Genomic DNA, 22,740 nt, shown 5'->3' with positions numbered 1-22,740 from the left:
CTCTCTCTCTCTCTCTCTCTCTCCTCACTGTGAGTCAGAGCCATGTTGAGTATTCAGAGGAGTGTGAGGGACAGGATGTGTGCAATGGGGAGGAACGAAATGACAGGCTTAAGACGGAGGGGGATGTAAGAAATACAAGGGTAGACTCAGAAGAAAGAGGCGGTGAAACAAATGTACGAGCATGAGTAAGATAATAGGACTAGAAGAGGATAGAGAGGGATGCATTGTTTCACAGAAGTAACTGCAAAAAGAACAGGGGAAATAAAATAAAGAGAATGCAATATATAGAAGAATAAATAAAGAGTACAAGCTAGTACTAGGGGTTATTGCACCTTAAATCTTGTGCGGAGAGGTGTGGTGGTTGGCTGCTCGGGGGTGGAAGCTGTAGTTTGTTTGATGAAGTTGCGCCTGTGTCTCTTTCCAGAGGGAGGCAGCGACAACAGGTGATGTACAGGTTGGGTGGGGTCATTCAGACTGGCTTTCCTTTGTGGTTTTCAGTGTAAAACATGTCTGAGAACAGGAAATGGTTTATGGTGCACCACCGTTCACAAAAGGATGGTGCATAAAATACGGGTGTGGCAAGTTATTGTCACTCCATGACCTGAGAAAGAAAGCATCATGTTCTGCATTAACCCATCTTATTCCTCGGGTGCAGTGGACAGCCACATAAGTTGGATGTTGAACCCCAATGAGGGACAAGGGTCTTTCTCAGGAAGTCACAGTGGTGATCTATCTTTTGGGGGAATCAAACTTGCAAACCCTCAAACCCCCAAGCTCACTTCTCCAACCTCTATGCCACCACTTCTCACAATATGGAGATATTGACATTATTAATAATGGAATAATAAAACCAGAAGTTGTAAGATTTAGACATTTTGTACTGTCAGGAAGTGAGGCAGAAAATCCTCTCTGGGAGGAAATCCCACTGGATGCTTCTCTCTTTTTTTACGCTGGTGGTACAGCTACGCCCCTGTGTGTATCTTCACCATCTCCAGTTTGTAGTTCTTCGCCAAGCTGTCAGCACCAACCACAAGCTGAAATGTGTTGTGTTCAGTGCTGAGCTACTGAGGGAATAGTTTTCAGAGACTTGCCACACATGTAAGTCAATCGACGACCCAAAACGTACTTCAGCATTCGAATCTGCCTGAATCAACTTTCACTTTTGAGTGGAAAAAAAATTAAATAAAAACAATTAAAAAACAAAAAAAACAAACATATATATATATGTTACAAAAAAAATTAAAGAGGATGCTGTGCTCTCTTCTGTGCAACATTGGCCCAAAAGCAACAACTGACCACTGAGCTATTCCCATGACAACTGAGCCAGTGTTACTGACGTAGGCTGTGAAATATGGTCGAAAACTCGACAATGACACTTGCTACTGGACCTTGAGTTTGAGCTCTCCCTTTGTCGATGCTCCAGTTTGCAGCACTCCTACTAGTCAGGGACATGTGGAGGAGCGTCACTGAATAGGGCCTATAATACAAGCTCTCTCACACAACAGGGCCTTTAAAAAGCAAGTCAGCAAGTTACAATTTCGCTATAGGGCTTCATCAGCCACTGCTGTGAGGTTTTAAAGCAGCTCTAAATTTCACATGTCAGCATTTAAAAAAAATTTGGTGGGGGGGGGTTCAACAGTTTCCTCTCTGCAGTTTCTAATATCGAGAAGTGATTAGAAAGAGTATTTTATGAGAAAGTGAATCATAATGAGAGTCATGCTGTTGTCTTGCTCCCAGCAAGCTTCGTACTGTAACGCTGCAGCCCCGTCCCTGCTCGCGACCCCCCCCAACCAAACCTATGCCCTCGATGGAGCTCCCCTCATTAAAGCCCCATCAAGCCAGTCACATCATTACCTGTTTACTCCGTTCACTCCCCCCACCCCTCTCTGTTAGTCCGCCAGCTGCCAGCCACTCCAGAGGATATTCCAATTAGAAACAACATACAGAGACACGTAAAATGTGCACTGGTGGATTTTTCCAATTAAGTGCGGCGCAACAGACAAACAGTCAAATGCAAATTCGCCCCAAAAGTGGCTGTTGGACACTGTAATTAGCTACGCAAACAGAGCATGGATGCTGATCAGCCCATCCAGTAAAGCAGGACACTCCAGCTCGTGGGATTGCATGTGCTTCCGCTTGCACGCACATACAAATAAACCCTCATCGAGTCATAAAAAAACACATACCGATGGCTTCTGCATGTGCACATTTGCATGATTGCTAGCTAAGGTTCTATGACACCGAGTATAATTGGTCACAGACAACAATACATGGACAACATTAGCAGTTAGTATGTCTTTTACAGACATTAACTTTTAAAGCTTACAGCAGAACTGCAGGATTTAGTAAGAAACATCCTTGGCATTACGCTACTCCTGGATAATGCATATAATTATGTGGATGTGGTGAAAATGTATAAGATAAGAGATATATTGAAGAAAAAAAAGAAAGTGAATCCAAAAGAATTTTCCAACACACTCTAAAGTTCCTGTAACAATAACTACTACAAAATGCTGAATTTATTTGGGTGAGAAAAAAATAGAGCAAAAAAAACCCCACAGTGAAACGTCTAACCAGAGTATGATTTCCCTGATGTGTGATTAGACGGGATCACTTTGATGTCAGCTTTTTTCCATGCGACGGAGGCTGGCAAACCCGCCTTGAAAGGAAAATGGGGTGAGATGTGGAGAAAGGAAGAAATGAAAATTGCTTGAGTGACGCTCCAAAATGGGAAAGGATTAGAAGAGTCGGCTGGTATTTATTGGGGGAGACGGTGGAGAGGTTTGAAATATTCGGTTGAAAACATGGGTGTGCTGGTTTTGTGTGGAAGGAAATCAAAATGTGGGACAGAATAATGGCGCTTGGAAGATTGCGTTGACGTCTATCTCAAGGACACATTGACGCTCTCAAAGAGCATTTTGGTTTTTCGTGCGGTCGAATAATCGTTCAAAATCATCATCATTATCATATCTGTCATCTCTATGCACAATGCATATTATGCCATTTGAGATCAGCCAAACGGATAAATGCACTCGCCACTGTGGGTTTATACCTGTTTACCTCTTAGTTATCCCCAGTATACCTCACAGAAAGATGAACGTGCTTCGCATTGTGATGTATAAACGGCGAAAGCTGCAGTAAAGAACCTGCCACGAATCCCAACGAGTCCATAAAGTCTTTTAATGTTAAAATCTGAAAAGAAACACTATCAAGAAATGGAATCAATACACCACCACTGCTTCAGCTCCAGTTAATACAGTGGTTCACTACGTGCATGCTTTTATGAATCCGATTAGCTATAGAAACGTGTGCGTGTGTGTGTGTGTGTGTGTGTGTGTGTGTGTGTGTGTGTGTGTGTGTGTGTGTGTGTGTGTGTGTGTGTGTGTGTGTGTGTGTGTGTGTGTGTGTGTGTGTGTGTGTGTGTGTGTGTGTGTGTGTGTGTGTGTGTGTGTGTGTGTGTTTCCATACCTCTGTAACTTGCTGTGTCTAAACTGATAAGCTGAAAAGACTATTTCTTTTTAGGCAGCCACACTATCGCTCAGTCATGTACGTACCTGATTGTTGTTCCAGTGCAGTGGTTACTATTCTTCTCTGCTTATGGTCCATAAAGATCACCTGAGAGCTTCTTGTGACCCTTCATCACGGTTATAGCCTCCGAGCGGTCGTAGCAAATGAGCACTTACAGTGAAAATGGGATCTTTACTTTTTAGATTGTTTCACTTGAGGGACTTTCAGGCAGGTAACATTTCAAAAATAATAATATTTATTATTATTATTATATTTAAGTACCAAGAGGGTTGTTTGTTTTGCCTTTTATTATTTGTCATGTGAGTCCTGTTCCATTTTTGTGACATTCTGGGGGAATTTCAGTCATCCATGTTTCTAAAAGCCTGTATAAACACATTTCATATTCTGTATTGTATGTCGGTATAATATAGAGTGTCAGGGAAGTTATAAAGGATTGGTCATTATTTAAAGGGAATAGCTATTTTGTTGAAAGTTAATGAAGCTACTACACAAATTACTGGACATAAAGTGTCACAAATGACTGTTTTAAAGGTCTAGTTCATGTTCCATATTAATTTGCTGCCTTATTTGTGTTGCTGAATGATACCATTGAGTCTGTTTCACTCATTGATCCCACAGTTTAGGGTTGTGAGGGCCCCACAGTGGAGCCATGTTCAGCAAACCCAGCTTCACAGAGAAAACATCCACAGTTCAAATGCAGGTTTGGGATATTTCTTTTTGGAGTTTGCATGTGCTGCCCACGCAAGTGTTTAGTATTTGTTTTTGTTTTTTTCTTTATGCATGTACTTGAGGTTTCTGTCACACTCCAAGGTTAGGTGCAATTTGCGATGAACTGGTGAGAGGAACCTAGAGTACCTCGAGAAAATCCACAAATCACAAGAACAGGCAAATATGTAGATAGTACTGTCTCGACTCAAAACCACAACCTTATTGCTTTGAGACTATAAGAGACTTGATAATATGATGATATATGATATATGAGATGATTTATCAACAGGCAAACCAGTATTATAAAGCTGAATTAAATATATATAAACTAAGTTTTATTATCTGCTGCTAAAGTAACATGGTGCTGAAGATGGGTTACACTTTGTGGGCACCCATTTAGGCATTTTTCTTCTGATATTGTAAATCAATGTCATAAAACTCAGGAAGTCAAACAGAAAAACCCTCTACCAACACTTTGTTTTGACGTATGACTACAGGAAACTGTAACCCAGCTCACAGAAGCCTTAGTAATTACAGGTTGCATTGCTTATCTAAGAGCAAAAATACAATAAACATCACTTCCAAAAGTAGGAATGTTTGCACAAACAATTTGAAATACGTAATAAAATGGAACAATCGTGATGAAATCAAACATTAAGCGTGGCGGCACGGACACGCCTCATCAGCCAACATTTGATTCATATAATGTAGCCGTCAGAAAATTACCTTCAGTCATGAGAACGAGCCAAACAGCTCAATCCTCTAAAACCCTCAACCGTGGCATGGATCCAGTCATTCAGCCAGACCTAAAATCCTCCCGTGCTCATGGGGGATTGTCAGAAGATTTGGAGCTCAAAGCCAACAGTATCACTACGATTGTAAAACTCATCCATCCTTCAGGAACCAGGAGAGGTATTCTTTACAGCTATTTGCAGAGAAGGTAGAGGAGTATCCTTTCTTTCTTTTTTTTTTCTTTTTTTAAACACAGGCATGCCTGTTAATGGATGAATTAAAGAAAAAATCCAATTCCAAAATTTACATCAAAACGAGCTAAGCACTTTTTAATTACGGCCAAAGAAGGTCACTAAAACACAGTCACTTTCCTCCTGCCAGTGATTTGTTACTGTAATTAAAGTGTTTAACATACCTAAGAATGTAGCATTATTCAGAACATTCTGAATGTTTTCTGTCAGATAGTAAATTTATAAATAAATACACAAAAGCACATACTTGCCTGTAGACTGTGATGTCCCAGCAAAAATTGCTTTAAACCTCAAGCAGGTCATATAAACACACACGCACAAACACACATTGAGAAGCTCAAGCCATCAACTATATATTCACTCTCACTTTCGACCATAATTGGCAAAGAAAACATTTGCAATACAAACACAAAAACACTTGCGTGCTCACCCTTTCTGCAGACTGTGAAGTGCCGAAAAATATGGGTATGAAGGCCAGCCAGATGATGCAGGTGGTGTACATGGTAAATCCGATGGGCTTCGCCTCGTTGAAGGTCTCGGGGACGCCTCGCGTCTTGATGGCGTAAACCGTGCAGGTCACCATCAGCAGGATGGCGTAACCCAGGGAGCAGATGAGAGACAGGTCCGAGATGTCACACTTGAGGACTCCACGTGCCGCCATGGGGTCCTGGGTCCGCTGCTCGCCGTAGTCCACCACCGTGTGAGGAGGGTCCCCGGCGAACCAGACGAAGACCCCCAGGAGCTGAACCGAGATCAGGGAGAAGGTGATGACGAGCTGGGAGGCGGGAGAGATGAACCTGTCGTGAAGAGGGAACGTTCATATCAATAAGACTGGCGTGGGTCGGGTTTTCGGTTAAAAAATACAATTCGGAAAACAAAGCAGATTTTCATAGAATGAGAGAAATCCACCGCTCAACAAGAGGGATATATTAGATTCACTAAACAGAGTGTTTTTCAAAAGTTTCACCTTGAGAGCCGTTTGAAAACCCCAAAGTTTTCTGCTTTCACTTGAACAGACATGTCGTGTAAACCGGGCCTCAATGTCCAAAAAAAAAAACAAGCTGCATTTTAATCCCAATCCTTGTAAGGAAACAACCTGTTCCTTTAAGCTTCAAGGCGCAGAGCCAGATGACCTGGAGGAACAACACATGCTGGAACATTAAAAAAAAACAAAAAAAACCAGCCTCAACAATGTTTCCTGTGAGTGATTCCTTGAGCTGGACAGAGCTGAGGGAAAACAGCTGACACTCTGGGTAGCGGGGACGTGAACTTGAGCAGCCTGAGCACTATTAAATCCAAAATTACCATTTAAGTCACTAAGTTGACTCTCCCAGAGTCATGCTCACTGAGTGCAAACAGTACAATAGGTGAGAGTGAGTTCATGACTCTCATAAATAATGTATGAAAAATAATTCTAAGTAATGATTGCAAGTAGTGTAATACGGAAAGCGGAGGTTGAGTTTTGGGGAAACACATAATTGAGTGCACTCACTCATGCCGACATCTGGTGTCGCTAAACTCATCCAAATCTACATATTGAATACAAAAACAGAGATATTTACCTGGGTGCTGTTACGGACTTCTTCCCTTGCTCAAAGATGCGGTGTATCCTGTTCGTCTTGGTGAGCAACGCAGCGTAGCTGAAGCACATCCCCAAGCCCAAGAAAATCCTCCTGAACGAACACACGCCCACATCCGGAGTGGCGATCATCAGGAACGTGATGGCGTAGCACAGGAAGATCCCCGTGAGCAGTACGTAGCTCATCTCGCGTCCCGACGCCCGCACGATGGGCGTGTCGTTGTACCGCACGAAGGTGACGATGACAAAGGAGGTGGCGATGATCCCGAGCATGGAGATGAAGACGGGGAACACGGCCCAGGGCGAGTGCCACTCCAGTTTGATGATGGGGATGGGAACGCACCCGGTGCGGTTGGTGTCAGGCCGCATCTCGTAGGGACACAGCTCACAGGTGAACTCTGAAGCCTGGAAAAGGAGAGGGTTTTTTTTTTTTGGTTTATTTAAAAAAAAAAAAGTGAATTCAATACACGGATCGTTGTGTGAAGCAGGGCTGTCAAATATGCAGGTTCGGCTTAACCTTAATCCTGGAATTAAAGAAGTAACTGCTGTTCCTAAGGTGTTCAATGGGTTGTATCGATTTATACAACAATGTTGCGCTATCATGGAGACCAACTGGTCGTCATTTTCATGGAGTTGCATTTTGACCGTTTTCAAAAAGTTGCGTTTTCAGTTGCTCCGAGCATCAATGTCATTGTGTGTCAAAGTCCACACAGTGAAGGCTGAAGGTGATGCCATTCACTCACCTCACCCCAAACATTTCATGTCCACACCACGCATTAGATTTATTCATTTTATCTATAATTTATTTTTCCTTAGGTCAGTTTGTTGTGTTAACACTTCAGTTTGTTTGATTAAGTGGAGGGATTTTCAGTGGAGAAAACAGGTTCTTTTAAAAAAAAAAATGTGGACAGCCAAAGCACAACAGTGTTTTCCGTTATTCACTTGGAACATCTTAATAAGAAGAAAGGACAAATGCTGATACACAAAAGTGAACAGCAGAAGGCAGCAATGCTATCCAAGAGATCAGTGATTTAGCACTAACAGTTATCTACCTTATTAAAATTTAAATGTGTATTTCTCGTCTTGTGTTTTTGTCTACATTTGTATACAGAGCTACACTGTGGCAGGAAGTTTTCAGTATGCACTTGATTTTATCATATAGAACTGTGTTTAAAAAAGTGCATAAAATATAAACAATTTCACATTTTGCAACAAACCTTCAGAGGAAAGGGATGTAAAAGAAATATATACGCATATTAAGTAACATTTTGAATATTCACATTAACATTTATGCCCTCAAAAGCTAATTTAAGTGTTGACTTAGGTCAATTTCATAATGTGTAAATAATCCATCCACCCATCTCTCTTACATCTATCTATCCATCTGAGTTTTACAGGTGTGGGGGAATTTCCTGTATGTGTACATTGCTCGTGTAGATTCCTCAAACAACTGAAAATAGTTGATGATGAGGTAAATGGTAGATACATCTTATTTATCGTTAAGTAGAATAACATTTTACACATCATTTTTGTACACTTGCTCACGGGTCAAATACTTGTTTTTGTCATGTTTTTATCCAAGTTCCACTCAAATAAAAGTCTCCAATCTACAGTCTGGCGTCAACACATTATTGATTCCACTGCAAATGAATGTAACTGTAAAATGAGTATTGACTGCTCGGTCTGACAAGCTTGAGTTGCTGCTGTTATGACTGCTGTTTTATTTTCCTTTATTACTTGGTGAGCAGGGGGAACTCTCTGCCTATATACTTGCTCGCTTGTGGATTTCCCTAACTTAATAAGAAGGATGATGGGCTGCCAAATTGTTCCCGCCGATGATATAATTAACACTGGGGATGTATCTTTATTGTGATGAGACCCTTTCCCCCACCTCAAATTAGATACAACGCCGTTTGCTTTAATGGCATCTGTGAGGTTCTGTCTGCATACATAAATATAAAAAGGGCCACCTAAGTGGATCACTTTTTTTTTGATAACTTCAATTGGGTTGAAACAAAGAAAAAAACTACTGGGGAGGAGCAATAAGCACAAAGCAGTCAGGAACCAAAAAATGCCTGCAGTTTGTTTTTTTTGCTTTTGTTGAAAATGTCAAAGTCAAATCGGTGGAAAAAGTTCTGTTGCAGATTCATTAAAGATGCCCTCCAATATAATGGGATTTATTATAACGCAGGTGTACAAAGTTCAGCCAGTGTTAAACATTTGGGTTAAAGTGAAAAGGTTAGAACCACTGTCTACATTGGCTTTATCGAAAATTAGTGTTGCTGTAGTGGAGTTGATGCCAGGTAACATTGGTGAGGAAACACACTGGGCGTTTGGAGGGAATCACATATGTACTGAACTCACTCACATAAGTTATTGTCAAGTATTTAACCCCCCCCCAAAAAAATACGCTTTAATGTATTGTTTTCCCTTTTTAGATGTTAAAATCTTAAAATTTCACAGGAACATGAAACACATTAATACACATTAAACATTTGGAACTACAGTTGTATATAGTGCCTGAATACAGAACCTATCTCGCATATATGGAGCTGTGAGAGCTTTGTCAGGTTCCCTGCTGTTGACAAAGTTAGATTGACATCACGGTGACTCAACTATAAAACTACCAAGTCCCAAGAGAATATCGAGTGGGAGTCATGTCACTCTGGAGAACTATTTGCTACGGCCGTGGTGCGAATTTGCAGCAGCAGCTTTTCAGAATAGTGTTGTTTTCACTCGTCTACTAGACGGATTCAATGCAGTTTAAAAAAAGTTGCATTTACCCCGCTTACACGGAGCTGGAGTGTTGTCAAGAAATTTTTCAAAAAGTTGCATTTTTAGTGGTTCAGAGCACTGAATCCAAAACACAATTTTTGAAAGTATGTGGATATATTACACTGGTTGGATCTTATTTTGATATCCCTTCTTGTTTCATCCAACTTGAATATGTTAAGATAATAATGTTAACAGAATAAATATTTGAAATAGTTCAGTGCTTGTGGAGCACGATATCTCATCTTACTGAGATCACATCTCCAACCTGATTGTCAATTTTAGGCACAGTGTCGCAGAACAGTGATAACACAAATGCAATTTTCAGTTTACGGGAATCATATTTCATTGTTTCATGTCTTGCATTAGCTGATAATTGTTCCTTAGAGTTTGTACCTGATACTGGTATCCCTCACAGCGCTCGCAGTGCCAGCAGCATGGCACGCCTTTCACTACCTTCTTCCTTTCTCCAGTACGGCACGGGATGCTGCATACAGAAGCAGGCAGGGACGGATTCCCCATCCTCCAACGCATGGCTTCCACCTGAGAGAAGAGCAGGGGAGAAGAGAGGGTTATATTCCAGTGATTGTTTGCAATTTCCAATGGCAAAATAACACTCCCTATCTTCTCGCAGGATACGACACAGCACAGAGATTGGCAGCCATCTGTTCAAGCTGACATTGCTGTGTGTTAACAGTCCTTTAACACTCTGGTTTTCTCTGTACCTGCAGAATGTGTGTCTGCAGGGCTTGTTGGAGAGCAATTAGCACAAGCAGATCCTCTGATCGCTTTCCTGAGCGCTGCCAGGCACAAAACTAACACCAGCTAGTCTGGAAGCCAGCAATCAGACCATAATCAGATCTGGCACAAATAGGCCATCTGTATTTCCTTCTGTGTGCGCGTGAGTGTATGTGTGCGTATGTGTGTGTGTGTGTGTGTGTTCATATGTTTGTCCATGTGTGCATTTTGTTTGTTTGTGCTTGTGTCATCCTGGAATCCCAGAGCCTTCCCCGTATGTCTGGCTTGTGTGAGTTTGCATGAGCGCATTGTAATTTGAGGTGATGTGAGCGAGTGTTTGTAATAAAGTCTGTCATTATATTGAGCCCCTAAGGTTCATTCATTGCCGGCAGTGTTTGGGGGGGGGGGGGGTGACCCAAAACACTTGCACAAAAAATGGAGCAATACTGCTTTAAACACGCAAAGAAGCAGCAGCCCTACAAAACTAGTTAGGAGGGAGAAGTCATCTGGGACGGACAAAGTGAACTTCATTTGATCAGTGACACATATAAGAACACACACCAAGTTAAAACAACAATATCGGGTCTGTTCACAGCTTTTTGTGTTGCCCGTAAATCTCAAAAGAAGATAATTTGAAGCAATTCATCCTGGCTACTGCATTCTTTCCTTTGTTTATTGAGCGTTTTTGGTTCATTATTTATTCATGCCTTCACCTTAATCCACACAAAAGCAAATACGCACCTTGTTTTGTAACGAAAAAACCCAACAAATAAATTATGCACTACGCAAAACAACAAACGGGCCCTGTCATGAACCTCTCTTTCATTAATTAATAATGTGACATAATAGCAGGTTTAATAGGCTTCTGGTTGAACATCAAGGGGTTCAGACTTGGTGTGTATCAACAAACGTTCATCACAGAACTCACCGAACACACACTTCTCCTCTTTGTGCCGACAACACTGCTGACTGATCACAACCACTTCAACCTGCAGCCAGTGCAGCCGTGTCCTTTGCTCTTTCAAGCTTAACTGGTTTGTTAAAAAGGCTTAAATGCATCTATTCATTTGTCAACTGTCAAAAGGCCCAGTGGTGTCTAAAATGGTGTGGCGGCTGTCTCATAGCTGCTGTCTCCTTCTCCTTCCGTCTCTCAGCCAAGCAGGCCGTCCATCAGCCAGGAAGCAGTTTGTGTCCATTAGTCTTCTCATCTGTCATCTGGCCTTTCTAATGAAGTCCTGGGTGGATTTACCACTACAAGCAGCCCCGTGTGCTCAAGGAGTTCATGTGTAGGCATGTGTGTGTGACTGAGACAGAACAAGAAGATTTTAGGATTTATATGCTGCATTTCATAATGTGACATGATTTGGTGTGAACACATTCCATTTTCACTTTAGTGTGGATATTTGCAGTAGGTAGATTATCAGTGGTAATAATAATGACTTATTCTATTATTCATCCAACAAATGCATGTTCTTTAAAAATGTAGTGCAGACCTTCCAATGGTAAAAACAAGTAGCAAGGAAGTATTTTTAGAACAAAGAAACCACCTACCAAACATTAACATTCCTTTTATACATGTAAAATATGTTCTGGAGCTATTCATCAAGTGCCTCCTATGGCACATGGTCAGTGAAGGACATATCATCAAAAATGTTCAATTCCATCTTACATTTTCATCTATGCAGTGATTTTGTTCATGAGTTGCCGGACAAGCTCTGTTATTTTCTATTGATTTAGACAATAACTATGTCCTTCCTAATCAAGTTGCTGTTGTTTCACCTTTGAATGTGTTATTTTTAGAATAAAAGCCACGTTTTTAATTAAAACTCTCCCCCTTTTTGATTTTCCTGTGTTAGTTAGTGTTGTTGTCCATAACTGGTTAGTTACAGTGCGTTTGTGTCATTATGCAGTCTGGGTAGGAGTGCATGTGTGTTTGTATATTCCTTACTTTCAGGTGTAATTTATTGGTCCAGGACCCGATGGCTTTGTACTCAGCAGTGGATCTGTTGGTGATCTGGTACTGGAAGATATCGTATCTTCCCGGAGCATCTCCATTCTCATTGAAAACCACTGGTGTGCCAGCACTTCCTGCAAGCAACAGAAAGAAATAGATGGAAACAACAGTAATTAAATGTGATGCGAATACGATAAAATGGTTCCTTCCGTTCTTCTTTTCTATTTTACAAGAATAATCACAAGTCTCGAGAAATGTATTTGGATACCTTCAATAAACAAGTGAGGTTGAATATCATTAGCTATTAATAGATACCACAGTTTCCTCATTGTTTTGTATACCAGATCACTGATTCTACAAAAGGAAAAATACAGTACAGCATGAATGAATGAAGGATTTATTACAAAGCTTTTTTGTGAAAAGTCACACATAATGCATTGACAGAAACCACAAGATTCTACAACATAAAGTCGATGTTTGCATGCATTTATAAAAGTGAAATTTTCTCAGGCAGCCAGTTTATGAGCTGTGATTGCAAAAGTATTCTCCCACTTTAGTCCTCAGTCTACCTTTGTGTGCAGGAGTGCTGTGATTGAATATGCACACGCATGGACGAGTTTATGTGGCCTCCACGATTTGGTTTTCTCATCACCAATAAGGCTCAACACAAACCTTTTTTATCCTTCTCCCTCGCTGTCCCCTTTATGTACGGATACAATCAAATCAAATTGCTGAATCTGGCGTTATATAAAGGAAATCCAATTACAGTGTTCATGCGGCGAAAGCACTGCATAATGGAGATTCCACCTGTGTACAATAAGACATTGATATGGTGAGATGATTTCAGGGATGATGAGGATGTATAAAACAACTACCGGTTACAATGAAGAGACACGGAAGTGAGCAACCAATCAAAAATTGAGACAGTAAAGGGAGAGCTGTGGAAAGCAATTGTGCCCAAGCATAAAATAAACAAAAATAAGTTTTCAGCAAAAAGAAATAGGTTTGAGATAAAAATAGAATTGAAAAGAGAGACGGAAAAAAATGGGTAGATAGGCAATTTCACAATGTGACAAAAAGGAAGAAAGTAATCACATGTGCAAAAGTTGGAAAAGGGAGATGAAAAAAAGACTGTATACACAATGGTGAAAAGAGAGAGAGAGACTGCAACAATGAGTGGAAAGGCTATTAAGACGCGAGGAAGATAAATGAAGAAAGACTGAATCAATACAGAATCAACTTCTCATTGATGCCGCAATTTATGAATAAAGTCCATTCTACTGAGAAATAGCAGAGAACAAGTACCACTATATAATACCAACTATTACGATTACTATTACAACTGTCCAAACAAAAATCTGAGACATTTACAGACCGTTGGTAAAAGTAGAGACTTTGCAGCATAAACATTTACTCAATCCCGTCTCAAATCATGACATTAAAATTCAGTTTAATTCAATACGAGCTTATGATCCTTTCAAATAGTTCCGTTACTGTATTTTTAACATTTGGCTTTTTTTTTGGGGGGGGGGGGGGGGAATCCAAAATACAATACCCGCCAACTCAGTGGAAGCAGTTTAACAATCCAGAGGTAAAGCCGTAACACAAATGGCAACCATGCTCTCAAAACCACGACCATCCTGGGTTGACACAAATTTCACCTATTGGTTAAGTTTCTTGTTCTACTCTCAAGTATCTATCCCAACATTGTAGAGCTACTAAGAAATGTCACAATTAAAACTGTTGTTGGACGTCTGGCAGGTATTTCTTCTTCTTCTTCTTCTTCTTTTTTTTTAACCGTGCAGCATGAAAGCCCTCTGTTGTTACCGTTGAGTAGGAAATGTTGTTCAATCTCAATTCAGTGGTTGTGCCATTTATTGGCAATTTCTGAGCAAGGCGGATAAAGGCTGCACACATTTAAAAGCGGCATAAATTACTGCAAACACACATACAATAGACAGGACAGGTGCTAGCATTATCAAGCCAACGTGTTGGAAAATGAACAGGTTGCTGAAAAGCCCTGAGCGGTTGTGATTAACATTTTGCTTTAAAAGATGCCCAGGCAGGATTAACGGCCTTATGGATTTTCAGCTGAGGTTTGTTTGGTTTATTCACCATTAAATTTTTACTGAAAACTATTGGTTTTTGAGATACGTTTCATGGAGGATTTCAGTTTGATGAAAAAGACTCTTAATCTAAACAAAATAATGATTCACCCTGTTCTATCCGACTCGGACTTGTTGGGTCAAAGAGCCAATCTCAGCCGACTATAGCAGAATGCACCATACAAGAAACAATTACAGAATGACAAAGGCAAAACACACATACACATCTAAGTAATTTAGAGAAATGGATCACCTTCAATTGCACGTTTTTGAACTTTGGAAGAAAACCTAGTGACACAAGGACAAGGAGTGAAAGTACCGACCACTGCACTCTGTCACAATTTCCAGATGAACTGCTTATCTTTGAATTTGTTTAAAAGGATTATTACCACTAGTCAGTAAGTGATAAAAACCAGTAAAGTTGCAGTGAATGTTTTAAGTGACACGTCAAAACTGTCGCATTTCAACTTCCCTCTTTACCTGATATGACCTTGAATTTTTTTTTTGCCTCCATCTCATCCTGTACTCAAACTTATTCCATTCTGTATTCAGAGGTATTTGTTGCACTGCAGAACATCTCTTCCATTCAATGGAATTTAGTCTTGAAATCACATTCTGTTCTTTCAAGAAATGTCAACAGCAGACAGAAAGCAGCCTGGGCATATTTCTGCTGATAACTTTGGTGCCTATTATACCTTATCATCCCAGACTTGCGAGGATGATGTCAATTGGAAGCCAATTCTGTGATGAATGACAGAAAAAGCTGACAAGCTCCACAAAGACACCAAAATTTCTGAAAGACTACAAGGACAATGCAGGGTAACATGAGATGGCAATAACTTTACTTTGACTGAGAAGATGGAAGAATTAAGGATAAAATATCGGAGCTCAGTAGCTCAGAGAGGTTTGGGGCTCATATTAGGCCAATTGAGAGTTTAAGGGAAATGGTACACAGAGAGTGAGTCTGTTTGTGTGTTTTAAAGCATGAGGAAAGGTTTTCTCCTGTCATCGTAGTGACTTAGCCTCCACTGAAGTGTCCTCTAGCAAGACACCGTTTAACTGCTTGCTGGCGCCATTGCTGTGGAGCTTCCCAGCAGAGTGTCAGTCTTTCCTTCTGGGTATCAGCAACATGATAGAACTTTCCTCAAGATATGTGAGAGAAGCTCACAGGTCATGGCCTATTGTTTCACAGTTAGAAAACATATCAAATGGTGGGTTTATGCAATATAAATCAATGGGAAGTAAAATTTGGCTGCAATGAACTTGCAGACAAAGATACATTTGCAAAACCCGGGTGAAATACGAGTGAATAAGGAATATAGGCACAGTAAAGAAGCAGAAGAACTAATTTGAGTTTCCACTGAGTTCAAATGGATTGGATGTCAGTCACACCCGAGAGAAAGTGCAAGAGAAAAGGAAGAAAGAAAGATAAGGAGTGAGCAAGACAGGCAAAATGCATCAACACTCCGATAGCTTAACAGCCAAAGAAAAGAAGAGATAGACAAGAAAGGGGGAGAAAAAAAAATAATGACAGAAGAAGACCAAAGTGAAATAAGAGTAAGCAGGGCGGCAGGAGCGCATCAAAACCTGTCCATCTGACACTGAGATGCAGAGACACATGGGTCGACTTAAAAGCAAAAAGAGATAGGGAAATGAGGGTGAACAAGAGAGAAAAAATGTCTGAATATTACATAGCAATGCAGCTAAAAAGACTCCAAGTTTTCTTGGTTTGGCAGAACAGGGGAAGAATGAAACACTTGGGGGGGAGGGGGGGGGGTAGAAAAGCAGAATTTGGGAGAATATCAGTTAGCACAGTTTTCAAAACTCTCCTCGGCTGACAGAGATAGAGCAGGCAGATGGAAGACGGGTGCAGGCAGACAAAGAGAGCGAGCAAAATGCCACCGACCTCTCTCCGATACTGCAGATAGCCATACTAAGACAAGAAAAAAAGAAAGGAAGAGACTGACTGCTACAGAAAGAAAAAAGTTGGAGAATATCAAGCTGTTAAACCCCTGAAGCCTCTCCTTGGATGATTAGTTTCATGCCAGACTTTGCCACAGTTTTCATACCGGAGACTAAATGTTTATGATGGGGAGATAGAAAAAAAAAAAAAAACTACACTGCAACAAGCATTAATAAAACATGGGTGTGTGTGTGTGTGTGTGTGTGTGTGTGTGTGTGTGTGTGTGTGTGTGTGTGTGTTGCGTTTTCGCCAATAGGCTTCCATCTGTGTGCCACACATCCATAGCACCAATAAGAGAGAGCGACACAGACAGGCAGTGGAAGACACAAAAAGAGAATATGAAATGACAGAATAAATGCAATAATTATCTCCACTTATTCCCCAAAATAAGGTAAAAATGGTTTCCATTGGAGGAATTAACAGAGTGTGAGCGGCTGGTTAACTCCAGTCCTAATCCTTCATCTCTGCTCCCTTTCACCCCCTTTCTGCCTCGTTTTTCTCTTTACTTTTCTGCTGTCTTTTTCCAGCCAGTTTTCACCGTTTGCTATAAAAAAAGATCCTCGTGGCCAACCCCTCTCTCCTTCCAGCAACAGCTGCATCTTATTCCTCTGCTCTCTGGTTCAAAGCGTATTTCGCCTCTCTATACCCTGAGCTCCAGCTCTTTACCTCCTGGCTTTGCTTCACCCCGCTGCTCTCTATCTTAAAAAAACGAGTCATTTTTCAACCCCTTGCTCCTCTTGATGTATTTTTTAAGCAATCTAACCTCACGTCGTCCCTCTATCTATCCATTATTTCCCTTAAAAAAAAAAAAAAAAAAACATTTCTCCTCTCAGTACCTTCTCATTTTGTCTCGTCTGAAACGAAAAAAGAGACAGTTTCTTTCATGGAAAAATAAAGGGGATAATAGGAGAAAAAATAAAGCAAAATAAGGTTTAAAGAAATCAGTGGAACGAAGGAGCGGGGAAACAAAGCATGAGACAGAGGTTGTGCAGGCAAATGGTGTTGCATGCTACACAAATAGTTGGTCCCAGACATGCGCACAGGCCAATGTTACAAGGCACCCTCCAGTAATTACAGAAAACTAATTTACCGAGCCAACATTTGTGTCATGATCTGCATTCACCGCAGTCTCGGGGAAAATGGGGAGGAGAGCGGAGTATGAAAAAGCGGCGAAAGCACAGGGAGAGGTCCATATTAAGTTGATCAAAAGAGACAAAACAGCCAGAATGGGAAGGGAGGGGGGGGGGCAGAAATACAATTTAGAGCGAATGAAAGCCAGTGAGAACAAAAAGTAAAGAAAACAAGGAACAAGGAGTTATATTACCAAACACGGCAAAAGAAAAGGCCCTGGTGGTGCTGATAATGCTGGTTTATGTTCCACATAACTCATGAGATAAAGTCATATTAGCTCAAACAAAAGGATTTTTTTCCAACGTATATGACTGGTTGTGTTTTCTAAGCTTCAGCTTTTCACAGCTTTGTCTTCACTCCGTGTATTGATTGCACCGCAAACAAGCAGAGACACAATCTGCAAATCTTTCGGTGTTATGAAGAAATATAAGGCCGATATATAAATAAATGCAGTCGTCTTCTTCACAGCTCATAATCTTTTTTTTTTTTTACCTAAAGTATGAAAAGTAATCTCTTTATGTTCCGACCTTCAAGCTTCCAAACGCCTACTGAACAATGCAGAAAATGATATTGGACAGCCGAAGCTGGTTGAGGTAACATCTGTTAAGCCCAGACATAAACTAGACCTCCATTATTCAGCTGGTACATACCCTTGACAAAAGACATTTGGCCTTGATATGATCTATTGATCCACTAACAACTATAATGATATAGAATAATTAGTGAAACTTTATTTGATGCTTTACAGATTGACTGAATTAGCTGAGAAAAAAGTCATTTTTTACATATTCATGACAGTTTGTACAGACAAAATCAATGTCCAGGATGTCTTTTCTTTGACAGTTGCACTCAAACGCCCATCTCTCTCAACATGTGACCAGATGGAGTCACAAAAAGGCATGAAAATGTGTGAATTGGTGACAGTTATCACGTGCAGATGCACTTTACTGCAGGTAAACTAGCATTTGCTTGACATTCAGGCAAGACATACACAATGATTGTTAATGTGTGATACTTGTAACTATTTTATAATGGATGCAAAAATGACATGTGACAGACAATCTATACAATTTCTGATAATAGAAATAGAGGATTTCTACCAAGCAACCATGCCATCATGTTGTCCAGCAGTATAAAGTTAATAAAAGAAGTGAATAAGCTACTGGATAAGTACCCTGACATGTATGAAAACCAGACTGACATGCTGAAGGCTCATTTCTGATAAATAGCAACTAAGTTGTATTACAGAATTTAGACAACTTTTGCTTGGGCCCCGTTTCAGCAACATTTCTCAGTGAATATGGAAAGCTGTCATTGCGTTTTGGGCGCGTGTGTTTAGAGCCACTGAAAATGCGATGTTTTGAAAACAGCTACAAGGCTGTCCACCTGCGTGGAAATGAGGGGAAAATTAAACTTTCCAGGAAAAACTGCAGTTGTAGTAAATTCCTCTTGCACATGCATGTGAAAATGGATAACAAACAGAATGTGAACTAGGAGTTGAGATTCGCTGTAATAGCAATCTAACTTTGTGGTCTGTTCATACAAATGTGTATGTATTTGCTATTGTTAATGTTTCTGCATATCTTGGTTGTAAAATGTGGTTACTTGATTGACTGTTGCCTTTCAATTCATCTTGATTGCGTGTGGCCATTCTCGTCTGACATCAATAAAGCATTTTGACCCACAGAACTGCAGCTTATTGGAATTTACTTTCTTTTCTTTTTTTTTGTCTTTTGGACCACTCGCTGTAAACTCTACAGATGGCTGTACATGGAAATCCCAGTAGATCAGCAGTTTCTGAAATACTCCTCCATTACACTGAAGAACTTTGCCATATCAGTCTTCCACTCTGACGAGAGCTGACACTCATGTTATTTGACATACAGCTAAATGTACAGCTTCAGGGTGCGGGAGCCACCCATTAATGTGAAGTGCTTCACGTGGCGTGTTTATTATTTATAATTTTTTTAATGGATTTTCTTTTCCTGGTTAAATAAAGGTTACATAAAGAAATCAAGTGTTTCATGTGGTGTGTGCACAGAGACAGCACTCCCACTAAAGACGAAGCGACACTACCTGATTGAAAACTATGTCAATAATCTCATGCGGACTCCCTGCTGTGCGAGTGGGCAGCAGGTAGTAAGTAGAAGATTATGTGCGAAATTGGGGAGTTACATTTGTGTCTGTGTGACATAAGCTGATAGATATACGTACATTAACCTGCATGGAATACTGTGTCAGTAAAATAGATACTTCACTTCAGGTTGATTTTGTGAACTGTATCATTATGAGTGATTTGCAGCGGTTTGAAATTTGACCTTAAGAATACCCCCAGGCGTCTATGTTCTCCCTGAGCAGGCATTGGTTTTCTCTGCGTAGTCCTGTATCCCGTCACAGTCCCGATGTAAATCGGTAAGTGATTATTAGTCTCTCTGTTTTTGCCGTGTGATAAACTGGCAACCTGTCGAGGATGTATTTTTCAGGACATGACAGACATTTTGTGACATAATTTTGTTATTTTTTTAAAGTAAAAAATAAGAGCCATTGTTAAATCTAACTTGCGACTATTTAAAAAAAATACGTCTTTTTAACATAAAAAACGTCTTGCTTAGAATTTTCCGTCCTGCATTCACTGAAAACAACTGAAGCAAGAAAGATACGTGTATAGTATCCTTTATACTTAATGTATAAAAAATACGTGAAGGCCATGAATTTATATACACCGCCAACATTCTGTGATTGGTGTTCATTGAGTGTTAAACATCACCTCCACACTCCAAACCAAACCATTCACTACCATCTCTCTTTCACACAACCACCTTGACCCAGAAAACTTTGGCAAGTCTGGGTATCGTCAACTTAATCATTACTTAGTTTTCTGTTTGTTTCAGCTCAAGATGGATGTACTCAATCGAACCCTTCAAATCCCCTTTCTGCCGTCCCCTTCCTTGTCTCTCCTGGTGTCACACCTCGTATAACACAAAATTCATCCTTCTTATTGTTTTCGTGGAGTTTTCTCATTCGCTGAGGCCATCAAGCCAACGTAAAGTTCGATATACCTCAGTCAGCACATCCCCCCACAGTCTCTTTGTCTTCTACTGAAGGTCAATGTGCTCAGCTTCACGTCTCAATTTCTTCCTTTAGCTGGCCCGGAGTTTCCCTTTTACGTTCTCTGCCAAATGGACAGATTGCAAATTGCTTTGATCTCTCATTTTGTCTCCTCCTTTTTGAAGGTGTTATTGACTCAGCGAAGTTCATCTTTCTTCTACCTCTTTCTCCACACGCTTCTCCCATTGTCTTTGCACTCGATTGGCCTTTTTTTTTTCCTGCCGTGCTTTCACATTTTACAAATCTATCTCCCGTCCATTGTTTCTATTCCTCCAATTGACTCTCTACTGCTTCTTCATCTTCTTCTAAGGTCATCGTGCCCGAGCGCTCTCTCTTCCTCCTCCCACAACCTTTGCTCCTTCTGTCTTTCTCAAAGTTCATTAATACTTGACCTCAAGTTCATCATCTCAGCAAGTTGCTTTCTCAGAACTGAACTCATCTCTCACTTTCTGTGAGGTCATTAAAAACAGGTGAACTTCATCACTCGCAGCTGTTAAGTCTCCACGTCTAATCACTGAAATCCCCACTTATTTCTCTCTTTCTCTCTCTTGCTCCCCAGGCTTGCTCAGCCAGGTATATACTTTATCATCTGAAAGTCAGCCCCTCTAATTACAACAAGTCAGTACCTATGAGGAAGTCCATATTTTTCTCTCGGCAGGAGGGAGAACCTGCCGGCGATTAAATCACAACGCGTTCTATTGCATGACAACTACACACTAAAACACAAAAGTAAGAGGAAAAGTTGTTTTCACGCTCTCATACATATAACAAAGAGTTTTTAAGCTTTGATGACCGATTTCCATTCAGACTAAACTTTAGTTACATTTATACATTGAAACCCCATTTACACGATAACATTCCAAGTGAAAACCTATTATTGTAGTTTCAGAAAAGTTCCATGTTTACACAGCAACATTTTGAAAATGATGTCCGTTTTCACTGAGAACGCAGAAACAGTGAAATCAATGTTGTTTTCATGTATGCCCACGGGTGAGGCCTGTTGATTGTTTCTGTAATGAAAACAACACACGCATGCATGCAGAGAACTACATGCTGTAAACATTAACAATGGCAGGTACGTGACATTCGTATGAACAGAGGACAACGTTATATTTCTATTCTGGGCGACTCTTAACTATAAAACTACCAAGTCCCTTGAGAATATTGTCTGGGAGTCATGATGCTGGGGGCTGCCATTTAAATGTGAACTAAAGACAAACAAACTATGTTACTGTGTATAAACTAAGAATTTTGTTTCATTCGTAATGCAGTGAGTGACTCAGTCTTGTTAGTGTTTATATTGTAATCCGTTGTCAATAAAGTACAATGAAACACGGCAACAAGGGCACTGAAAAAATGTGTACAAGCAGTATGATTCCCTTGTAAATTAATTATTACTTATTCATTCCCTCAACATTCCCTGTTATTATTAGTGTTAATTAAGCATCACAACAGATTCATAATTCTTAACCAATTTTGTTTAAGTCTACCATTGCCACTCATTTGAAACACTTATCAATCGACCATGTACAAGACGAGCAACCTGTTCCAAACGCTCCATAACATTTTGTGTCTGAGACAATTTCTCTGGTTGTACTGACTTTGGAGGCTTACAAGGTAGACAGGATGTCACAGTGATATATCCACCCCCCCAAAAAAAGAGTGAGCAGCAATTTTAAACATGAGGAATAGGGAAGCCATAATAGTAACAATTCATGGTTGAACTCAGAAAAGTGATGTGCCTGACACAGAGCTATTGAGGCAACGCATGTAATTCTGGGGATATTTTAAAATAAATTACACTTATTTCGATAGAACATCCTAGCATTTCTATCCCATTTGTTGGACAATAAATCCAGGGCATACAAAAAATAATGATAGACACCAGGTAAACAAATGGAAATTGCTGTCGTTAGTTGATGAGTCGATGACTTCAGTGGAAGCATCGGGAGCCCCACAGACAGCGAAAGAAAAAGGGGAAAGAATATGAGATGTAGCGAAAGTGAAAGAAAAACCCAGGAAGATAAAGCCATGACAGGGTGATGGAAAACATATGAGCAGATAAAAGGAATGACACAATGTGATGGAGATGAAAACCAAAGTAAGGCCATCATATAGGAAAGCCTTTGAGGGAAAAAATCACAAAACAACAAAGCCAGAGACACTTAGCC

General features: G+C 40.4%; 1 protein-coding gene across 1 annotated transcript in view; it reads right to left on the bottom strand.

Moving 5' to 3' along the window:
- Positions 1 to 22,740, bottom strand: part of grm8a (glutamate receptor, metabotropic 8a) — a gene marked incomplete at both ends in the record, with an annotated part of 228,704 nt that overhangs the window by 19,897 nt on the left and 186,067 nt on the right. Inside the window, 4 exons of the mRNA XM_080518071.1 lie at positions 5,650 to 6,016; positions 6,782 to 7,203; positions 9,967 to 10,113; positions 12,257 to 12,396. Of these exons, the coding sequence (XP_080374197.1) occupies positions 5,650 to 6,016; positions 6,782 to 7,203; positions 9,967 to 10,113; positions 12,257 to 12,396 (1,076 nt within the window). The remainder of the gene's footprint in view (positions 1 to 5,649; positions 6,017 to 6,781; positions 7,204 to 9,966; positions 10,114 to 12,256; positions 12,397 to 22,740) is intronic.

The sequence above is a fragment of the Blennius ocellaris genome (genome assembly GCF_963422515.1).
Source record: "Blennius ocellaris genome assembly, chromosome: 22".
Lineage (NCBI taxonomy): Eukaryota > Metazoa > Chordata > Actinopteri > Blenniiformes > Blenniidae > Blennius > Blennius ocellaris.
This window is presented reverse-complemented; position numbering and strand designations above follow the sequence as displayed.